Source organism: Haplochromis burtoni, unplaced genomic scaffold (assembly GCF_018398535.1).
Source record: "Haplochromis burtoni strain Fernald_Lab_line unplaced genomic scaffold, NCSU_Asbu1 Contig_80, whole genome shotgun sequence".
In the NCBI taxonomy this organism is placed as follows: Eukaryota; Metazoa; Chordata; class Actinopteri; order Cichliformes; family Cichlidae; genus Haplochromis; species Haplochromis burtoni.
In genome coordinates, this window is record NW_024582441.1 from 836,801 (window position 1) to 847,567 (window position 10,767).

At 42.9% G+C, this 10,767-nt stretch overlaps 1 protein-coding gene across 5 annotated transcripts in view; it reads right to left on the reverse strand.

The window, feature by feature from the left end:
- fam131bb (family with sequence similarity 131 member Bb) overlaps window positions 1–10,767 on the reverse strand; it is a 34,652-nt gene that overhangs the window by 23,227 nt on the left and 658 nt on the right. For 2 of the 5 annotated variants that reach the window (XM_042222149.1, XM_005925256.3), the window contains exon 1: window positions 3,450–3,636. In XM_042222149.1, coding sequence (XP_042078083.1) covers window positions 3,450–3,477 — 28 coding nt within the window. In that variant the 5' untranslated portion in view covers window positions 3,478–3,636. Of the gene's footprint in view, window positions 1–3,449; window positions 3,637–9,012; window positions 9,083–10,640; window positions 10,749–10,767 lie in introns of those variants that run through there. The other 3 variants (XM_042222150.1, XM_005925257.3, XM_005925258.3) reach the window with 3 other exon arrangements.

The window sequence follows — 10,767 nt, forward strand, 5'->3', positions numbered from 1 at the left end:
TGTGTGTGTGTGTGTGTGTGTGTGTGTGTGTGTGTGTGTGTGTGTGTGTGTGTGTGTGTGTGTGTGTGTGTGTGTGTGTGTGTAAAGGCATGGTGTAGCGGGGGTGTTCGGTTTTAAATTTAATGGCAGGGAATCCCTCGCTGTAACGCAGCAGAAACAGAGCAATGGAAGAAAGCGCTGAAGTAACATTGGTGCACATGGCGCTTTCACACCCACACAAAACATAAAAAATTCAGTAAGACCGCTACACCACAAGACGCAGGTAAACTGGGGGTCCATACACAAACACATGCAGTACCATGGAGGCGCAAAGACACCAAAACTTCTGAAAACTGAATGGGCTGAATGCCAACATTCTACTTTTTTAATAATATGTTACTAAATGTAAACATGATTTTCTACAATTAATTAGTTTTATTTAATAGGATGTTGATAAAAAAAAAATAAAATGAAAGAACAAATCATAAACAAAACACATGCAATACTCCTTCTTACAAGCGCATTTCAGTCACCTCAGGCCCAGAAAAGCGTTGTGAATCGATGCCCAGCCTTAAGCAAGTAAACAACCACAAACACTCACTCACACTCATACTAGAACTGGCTCTTACTGCTTATTGAATCAGCAAATAGTGTGTCAGCTAACTGGTAGTGACGAGTCTAGATAAAGGGCTGCACAAACAGGTGAAAGTCATCACAATGTCCCACATTCATATCTATAATTTCACCACAGCAGGATGAACTACAGCAGTTACAGTCACAAAGCACACAATGCCCTAAATTATAGTGATTAATGCTTCAAGGAGTTGCAGGTATAGTGCTGCCTGGTAAGTGTACACAGGAAAATTAGCTCAAGTGTAGCTTTTGCCACAGTTATTACTGATTAGATTATCTGCATTACATTGAGAAATATGATCGGCATCGTGGGGCTGTGACAGTTTTACACTGACACTGGCTTTTCTGTGGGAAGTTGCTCTGAAAGATGCAATTAAACTCTAATTTTGTCATAGAATGTAGTGCCTTTTGTCACTGACGAGGTTAAGAAGAATGCGCATCTCCCATCTGCTGCATCTCAAGGCCTTTTACCCTCTGAAGTGGTGATGGATGGATGCAGACAGTTTATCTGCTGTCTGTACGTCTGTCTTCGCTTGACTCGGTAACAATCAGTAACACAAAACAACCACTATCATATACTCTAGCGAGCCTACTGTACTTGTATGCAATTAGGTTGATAAGGCTATAAGCCAAACCTTTGCCTGGCAAAATAACAAGCAAACAAATAAAATATTTGCACAGCCTTAAACATTTGTAGTTCATTTTTGCCTACGTGTATCAGTTACTGAGTCTTTCGGATGAGATCTTTCAGTTTAACCTGACACCCGACACCTTTAGAGTAAAATAAGGGGCAAATAAAGCTTTTGGTTCACATTTCTAATATAAAAAATGCAGAATCAATATAGAACTATTTCCTGAGGGATACTATGCAGTATACTATATCAAAGGCTGGGCACAGCCGTATCGTTTGTGAGAAGAATCGAACAATAGTACAAACTGATATCAGAGCCTGACCACAGAGTGCACTCCCAGATATGATGGAGCTGGGAGAGATAGAAGGGAGACAGATACATCAGGGCTACTCCCGTGCAGAGACAGTTCCACTCCTTTTGCCTGCTGCTCCTCCTGTTGATCTCTGTTTGGCAGCGTGCACTGCAGTTGAGCTGGTCGATCAATAGCACACACTGAAGCCATTCTCACCCAGGATAAACACAACCCCGCCTTTGGATGGGCAGCACTGCTGCTGATTCTGTTACTTACAAAGAAATCAGACCGAGTCACACAAGCTGCTTGAAAATGCCCAGGCTTCCTTCTCTTAACTATTGTTTGTTTACGCATTTGTGTTAGATTATAGTGCACACAGCTTAAGATAACACTTGCAAACTGAAGGGAAATATTCCTTTTAGTGGATCTACAATCTCTACTGCTCTGGGCTGCTGGTCTAAAAACATATTCTCCCTTATCTTTATTGCTTATCCCTGACTCGAAAACATAATTGCAATTACTAGAGCTCCCTTATTAAATTCCTAAGCTTCCATGATCGCATGTATAAAAACGAGCATCAGTATACAGGTGACTCACCATTAGATTAATGGGGCACCTTTTCAAAGCTTTCTGCCTATTTCAGTCACATTATTTCCAACATCTAGGGTCTTCTGTCTTGATGTGAGTGTTGAAATAGGACCCCAGTTTCTTCTCCTGCTACACACTGTGTCAAGAAAAAACAGCCAGAGCTGCTGGATTTGCTGTTTCTGCTGTATTCAGTTCACACCTGCCTTCTTAACTGTGTCATCTTGTACTCTTTTTTGCATATTCTAGATATTTTTAAGAAGAATTTACATTTAGTTTTAAAAAAAGGGGGGGGCCTGGGAAAGGCGCAGCATGGACCCTGTTTGCAACAGGGTTCTGGTAGCCCTGTAAAGGCTGTGCTTGAGTGTTTTAGAAGAGTGAGTGACCACCGTGTCCAGACCCATGCTGTGCCATAAATATGTTTAAGAGCTGGATGTGCTAAGTGAGACATGAATATTTAACAGCAAAGAAAGTCTGTGTTTATTTTTACCTCGGCACGTGATTGATGCTACACACTAGGACGTGTAAGCGTGCACTGCAACATACCCGAATACATTTAAGCAAACAAGTGATTGTTTACCCGAGCTTTTTGGGTTTTTTCCCCCAGTGCCGGCGCTGTCGACACGACAGCTACGGGTTTATCCAGGACTATCCTCACCTGAAAACTCCCATCACTGCCACACACCCTCGCCTATGCATTTGCCCCTCCCTCTCCCCCTCTCTCCCTCGCCATCCGCCCATCTCTTCTCCTCCCCGCCTGCATTCTTCCTGCTCTCTCGTTATCCCCTTCCACTCTATGCCTATTATTCATGCAAATAACAATAAACTGTGCAAATGTCCTAAACAATGGCATTATCCCTTCTCTCTTTCTCCAAGCTATGTCTCCCTATAAATAAGCACCGCGCTTCCCTCTCCCGCCTCTCTCTCTCTCTCTCTCTCTCTCCTCTCCATCCCTCTGCCTCCTACTCACACATATACATACTGCCAAACAGCATCATAAATCATGGGATGGGAGGAGGGAAGAAGGGGAGCAAGGAGGTGGGGGATGCAGCCACACACACAGTAGCACATTTTAACACATATTGCTTTTGACATCTAGGTGGTATACTGTGCATACTGCCTCTGTGACCACACGTCCAGAGCTTGCCTTGAGACTGCACAGAAACAGAGGCAAGCAGCTCCCGTGCACAAACACATACAAAGACTGCTCCTAGTCTACACAAACCCTTTGCTCCTGTATGGACCCGCATCCTCCAGCATCTCCACTGCACCCCTGCACCCCTCACCCCAACCTCCCTCTAGCCCGCAGTAAGAGAAGTGGAGCTTACTCAGTCTCCTGGAGCCGATGCACCCCATGGTGTATTCACAAAGGCCCTGGACACAAGCGTAAAAGTGTTACCCAGACACGGCGCATTCTCCTTCTCCTTCCTCCTGCGACTCTCTCTTTCTCTCAGCTCTGGCTTCTTTTCTCTCGCTTCTCCGCTGCCGTCTCTTTTTCTCTCTCCCTCCTGCGCTTGCTCGATCACTCTCTCTCCCTCACCCCCTCTCTCTCCCTCTCTCTCTCCCTGCTGCTCTCTCTCCAGTGCAGTGTCTTAGAAGAGATCCGGTTAGTAAGTCAGTATGCCTGAGGGGAAAAGATTAGGACTAAATAAAGATGTGATGCATTACTGTAATTATTTCAAAACATGTATCATATATTTTTTTATTATAGTTATCAATAATAAGGATATCAACATATTTTATTACCTGTAACATTGGATTTTTAATGTTTAATTTAAGTGGCAGGAGTTCTGACTTTTCACGCAAATAATTTAACCTAAAGAGTGTGACGATGACAAAATATCTGAATATCCACCACATGCAGTCATTTAAAGACAGGTCAAACAACAATTGGACTGAGTATGTGTGCAGTGACGTGCCATCACTAAGATCAATAGCTGTGCTGAGAGTGTCGGTCTTCCATTGTTGTAGATATCACTGCACTGCTGTAATATTGTTGAGCTAAAATGGGGGATTCTCTCTCTGTCTCCCTCTCCCGTGTGCGTTCAGCCTAACAATGCACTGCAGCGGTTTCCTCGCTCCTCTCCTCCCCTTGCCATCTCCCTCTCAATCACCCAACACCTCCTCCCTCTTTGCACCCCCCTCTCCCCAACCTCCCCAACACTCATCGCTCAAAAAACATTCTCATACACCAACATGAAACAATCCTGAGGAGAGAGGAAAAAAGCAGCAGAGGGTTTTCCTTCACAGTCAAACTGCTGCTGAGTCTCCACCTCCTCCCTCTGTCATCCCTCACTATTGATCCGCCCACAGTCATCTCTGCGCCTATTTCTTCTGTTCACTAAGGATTACATTCCCCCCTTTTTTCCCTTTTTTTTTTATCCCCGTTTCACCTTGCCTGCTACACTCTTCTCTATTCTGGTAAAAAAAAAAAGCAAAAACAAAAACCTGTCTCCTTAATCTACAGCTCTTTCTGCGTCTCTCATTAGACCTGTGCCTCTTTCCATTAAGCCTGTGTAATTAATCACGTTTAGGTTCAGCCACAGTTTTGCTTTCTAAAGTGGGTGAAAAGAAGATAATCGAGATAAAATGGTTATTGTGACACAACCTGTTTCACAGTTTCTTCACAGCATGTGTCTTTTGGCCCTTCCCTAAAAGCCCTACATCACTCCTCCCTAAACTAAACTTAGCGCTCAAAGAAGACCTCGTTATAAACCAAAACAATTATCATTATGACTTCTGCACCCTCCGTCTACTATATCTATAATATCTATAACGCCATCATACCAAAACCTTTCCTCTCATCGGTTTTCTATGAAATCGTGCATTTATTTTTACTTTGATGTGTGCTGTTTCTAAGCAGTCTGGAGACAGGTTTATTTGTGGTCATTTCTTTGTTGACTTTGAACTCTCTGGGTAAAGAGCAGAGAGAGAGAGTGAGAGAGGGAAAAGAGCTGGGCAGATGGATGGAAGGAAGAACAGAAAGCAGGAAAAAAGGCGCAGATGGAGGGAGTGATGACAAGCAAGGCAGGCAGAGAACAGTGGAGTCATGTGCGGGAGAGGTGTGGAGAGGATGCTGTGTGAAATAAAAATTAGCACTCCAGAATGGATGAAAGAAAATGACGGTCACTTGGAAATATACAGTCATGGTTGTGATGCTGCAAAAAAAAAAAAAAAAAAAAGGGGGGGGGGGGTGCCAGACATTAGAAATCATACATAATCCAGCCAATCCCTGCACTCTGGATTTCCATGTGTATTAGCTCTGTTTGTCAACTCCCACAGGGGTTTCTGCAGGGGTCAGCTTCACTTCTATAACATGAACCTGAACCCTCTAACCCTGTTTGCAGCTGACTGGCTGACGCTGTTGTTTTAAATCTCTGTCTCAGTTCTCACTCCATCTGCCCATCACTGCATGTCAGTCAGTGGAAGTCTCTAAAATCCTCAGCTAATCTAGGCGTATCTATCCTGCTTTACCTGCATTTCCCTGTCAATAGGATTCCTGTTTTATACTCCTTTTCTCCTACAACACTTTGTACATTGTGCTTCTATAAGGGTTAATTGATTGACTATTTTGAAAATCGATTAACCGTTAAAGAGACGTAGTACCCACAATCCCAGTTCATGAGACGCCGCTTTTAAATCTCTCACATAACAAATTATTCCTGTTGTTGTTTTCAGCTGAACAAAAGAAGATATCATAACACATTTCTCACTGCTTTCTTTTTCTTTTTGTTTGTAGAGCAAAGATTAACCGAGGATAATATTTTCACATTAATCAATAATGGAAAATAATTTTAGCAGCAGCCTTTTCAGGCAGTCTGTGACAACATGGTGATCTATGATACCGCCTAGCAATGTGAGACAAGGTCAGCCATAGATGGAGGAAATTCCTGACACTAATCTCACGCATGATGCATAGGCCACTCACAAATGTGACTGCCTCTCATCGTCGTCGCCGTCTCATTACTTATTCTCTCACACGCAGAGACTACAAAAAAAAAGATACCGTGACGTAAAACGGCCTCGCAACACATGACACGGACGACTTCTATCATGTTCCTGTCACCGCATCTCTTGTTTTCTTATCTCGGGTGATGATGCTGCATTGAATTTAGATGCAGTGGCTCCTGTTTAATGTTGCCTTGGGGACTCACACCCAGATAATTTCTGTAATCAATGATTTTCATGTACCTGTCACTATCTGTCTATCAGCTCCTGGCTGCTATGTAGGTTACACCTCAAGGATAATGAATACCAGCTTCAATACTGTCTTGTTCAGACAATCTAAAGGCGTTCTGGCTGATGCACAGGAATGCCTGCTCCAGTCTTTCTAAAGGTAGTATTAAAAACTAGCTCAGACTGGTTAAACTCCTTTGAGAAAGGCCCTTTTTTCTCCACCCTCTGCCACCTTTAGTCGGTGACTGTCTACTGTTTTGTCTGGCTTTTTTGTGATGAATCAAACTGCTAGAGTGTGTCATTATATGTGTTAATTGGAACCACATGTTACACACTTGCCTTCGCTAAGTTAGCCATAAAGAGAAAGGGGATGAGAGGAGGGGTGGCATCTGGCTGAAACTGGCGAAAGAGAACTGATGCGAAAGACAAGGAGAGAAAAGAAGATGAAGGGGGAATGAAAAAAAAAGGGAGGGAATTACTAAATTGTTTGTTTTTGAGGAGGCAAGGGGTGTAGGAGGTGGGTGGGAACAAGGGAGCAATATAAATGTTGTTATGAGAAGAGGCAGTCTCTGATAAGACATTCTCTAATGACCGAGTTTATGTCATTAGCTTTGTTTTAGCCAGTGGGAGAATAGAGTTTATGTGTATTATTAGCTGGCGCACTGAGCCACAGTTTCTAGCTTGGATTCTTCAGCACACATATTTTTGGGCTGTTTTATATTTGTGTGTGGGTGGTATAGAGTCTCTCTGTGCATGACTTGTGCGTATATGTGTTTATGCAGCTGTTACACCAGGCAAAACCTTGCGTACGAGGAGTTCCCAACTCTCCTCTATTATTTACAATTCTCTTTCCTCTTCTCCCGCAATTACCCTACATTCTCTCTCGATCCAGCCCTCCTCGTCTAGACCACCACCACCATGCAGCATGTTCGCCCTTAGATACGTTTCTGCGTTCAGCTCGTTTCCTTCAGCTTCTCAGCATCTCTAAGAGTCACGTCTGAATTTGCGGGTTTCCACCTTACACACCTCTGTCTTTTACACATCTCTAGCTCGAGCCGATTTGCTTGCTGTCAGAGAACGTGGGGGAATCTTCTAACCTCAAGCCATTTGATTCTGGGCTGTGTGCAGCACAGTAATGAATATCAGTCTGACACCTGCTGGGGGGATTAGAACACTGCAGTCTAACCCTGGCTTTGATTGGAAGCCAGTTTGGCAGCGAAGAGACTTTTCCTCTCAGTGCTGAGTGACGAGGACATGTTTTGCCACAAAAATGCAGGTTCTCATCTTGGCTGATGTGCACCTGGAATTTATGCTTTGCAGATTTATGTGCATGCCGTTTGCTTTGCATATCTATTGCAGGCTACACTTTGTGTTTATACTGGATTTTCACATGAAAGATTCTTCATCGGCTTTTTCTCACACTCCAGTCTAAATTTATTTAGCCTGCTTTCAGGCTGGCAACCTGATAAACAAAGTAAAGACAACATCTGTAGAACCTTTGCTGACATTTATTTGCAGGATAATTATCTTGGTCTGTATTAGTGTTTAGCTATCTGTTCAATAAACTGGCAACTGATTGTATAGAAGGTGAAGAATGCATGCATTACTCTAATGCTGAAGCTGATAGTGAGTATACTGGGTAACTTGTGCCTTATCTTATCTTAGTTATAACAGAACCATTCACTCTCTTCCACTTATCCAATTCAGGGTCGTGGAGGTGCTGCAGGCCATATCGTAGAGACCATAGAGACGTGGGGTACAGCCTTGACAGGACGTCAGTCGCTTGCAGCAATAACACAGAAAGACAGACAACCATTCAGTTTTGCATTCACAAACACAGTCAATTTACAATCACCAGTTAACCTAACATGCATGTCTTTGGACTGTGGGAGGAACCGGAGTACCCAGAGATAACAGGAAAACATGCAAACTCCACAGAGAAAAATGCAGCCTGGATTCAAACCCAGGACCTTCTTGCTTTGAGGATACAGGGCTTACCGATTCTTAATGTGGTGCAGTAGCCATGAAAAGCAGCTGAAACCACTGTTTGCTGAATTTAAAAGTGGAAGTTAGCCTTATTTCTTACAAGTTCTCACTGGATAACCTGAGTTGGATTAAATGTTACTTAATTACCTTATTAATGTTAAAAAAGCAAGGGCACAAAATTTAAAAGCTAAAGATGCATTTATGTACAAGATAAGTTATTATGGATCATTTAATTTATTCTGGATGAGCAGTTCAAAGTTAAAAACATTTCAATGGCCTTGCAAACAAATGGTTTCCCACGTTCTCAAGAAATTATTAAAAGAGGGGGGGGGGGAGAGAGAGAGAGAGAGAGAGAGAGAGAGAGAGAGAGAGAGAGAGAGAGATGGAGCGACCATGCCTCTGTATGGACAGGAAATTATTAGGATTTTAATCATAAGCACTGAGGTATTACGTACTAAGTACTGATTCACGCACAGTATGTGGTGGACAGAGAGAAGTAAAATTTAAAAAAAGAAAGAAAGGAAAGAAAATTGCAGCGTAAGGAGGACAGGCTGAGAAATGAAGCAATTGGAGAAGAAAAGTGGTGAAAAAAATGCAGCATTATAGAGAGGGGGGGGGGGGATATGGCACTTTAGCGAGGGAGGGGTGGAGGAACTGTTCATTCCAAGGCTTGGCCACATTCCAGTCTGTCTGGCTCTGATTCCAACAGCCTCCTGTTTTTTGCCTTACCTTCACACTCATTGGACCCTGGAGCTGCCGTCTCACTGCCTGATCCAAACTTCAGTCACCAAGGCACCACCTGGTTTAAAAAAAAACAAAGGAGGAGAAGAGCATTAAACATGTGTCATTTAGCTTAAACCCTTCACCCGTCAAAAACAGTCACAAGAGAGTGGAGGAAATTTGGAACAACACACAAACATTTGTCATCTGCCTAAAAGCCCCCACCCTGGATGGGGTGCATATTCATTCTCTGTGGAAACCTCTGGGTGGAAATTCAACATATTTTTGTCCCACTGGAAATGTGGAGAGACTGGAAACATTCCTCGCCGGACAATAGGCTATCAAAGACCCCACAGACCACACCCTGTAGTTCACAGACATGAATCAGGCAGCAACAGGTTACACAAGCGCCGCTGCAGAGGTAACGGAACTGAGCAGAGAGCTCTGCTTACGGTTTCACAATCAGACTGAAGTGCAACTCTGTCCTGTCTCAACCTGAACATCATATGACGATCTGTGAGTTGGCAGCAGCGATGAGAATGTGCAATGAGACGATTAATATATGTGTGTACAAATAAAGATGACTCACATGGTTTTCATGTGATACACATTTGCTTTTTAAAAGGTTAATCCAACATTCAGGCTCCAACATTAATCATGCTAAAAGCACAAAATAAACATTCTGTTTGCAGCTTTTCCCCTTGTTTATATGTTGGAAAACACAGGATGGGACTTTTCATTTGACTTTTAATTGTGAAGACTAATGTTTACACACTACCATGTCTTCAGAAGACTTGATCGCTCAGTTATGTTTGCCCTCTAACGTGTAAGGAAATCATTTTAAAAAATGAAACAAGTAAAATCGTGGAATTTCTGGTTTTGTATGACCAAATAAAATAAGCAAGTTGCCAGTACTAGAAGCTAAAACATGACCATCAAGTTCTTAAAATAACCAGTTGTTAATCAGTTAATCTACTTATCATTTTAGCCCTAAACAAGAACAAAGTGTGACTGCTGTGAGAACTGAGAGCATTGCTCTGTTATTTTTAGTGTCTCCATCTAACTGAAATGAAACATTAAAAAAGACTTACTTAATAAAACAGAAAAATGACTACACGTGAAGAGGTGATATATGACTCACACCAGGTAGGCTGTGTGAACAATGTGAGTTGGATGTTGGTGAGAAACAAAAGAGCATTATGTCATTGACGTGGCTGAGCTACAGGATGGGAGGTGTCACTTTAACACCAGGTTGCACATCCTGATTACAGGGACAGATAAAATGCAGTTGCTATCTATAATCGAGTTTACTAATCATGCGCACAGAGACTTTCCACGTTTACGGTCTTGCTGCAAAGCAAACAATGATGTGGCAGCCCACTTGGCAACCAATACAAATAATGCCTTTACAATCTGATCTTGAGCTGTGCTAGTCTAGGCAGGTAAGAAGAGCGGCACTAAATGCAGCTTTGTATATTTTCATAAGCTTGTTTAAAAGCAGAAGCGGTCAACTTTTTACAGCCACTGTGCCTCACAGCGCTTTAAACCCGCTGACTGCTTTCAGTGCCTGCATCTAATCAAGCTTCTAGCCCCATTATCTCTCCCTCCCATTTGCTCCCTCGTTCCCCCACTCTGACCTTACAAGGAGAGGCAACAGGGTTGATGTCATTGAATGAAGAATGCTGCAAGAATCCAGAGAGAAAAGAGAGCAGGAGGAGGAGGAGGAGGACGAAGAGGGGGTCTGACTGGACAGTTTATGAACAC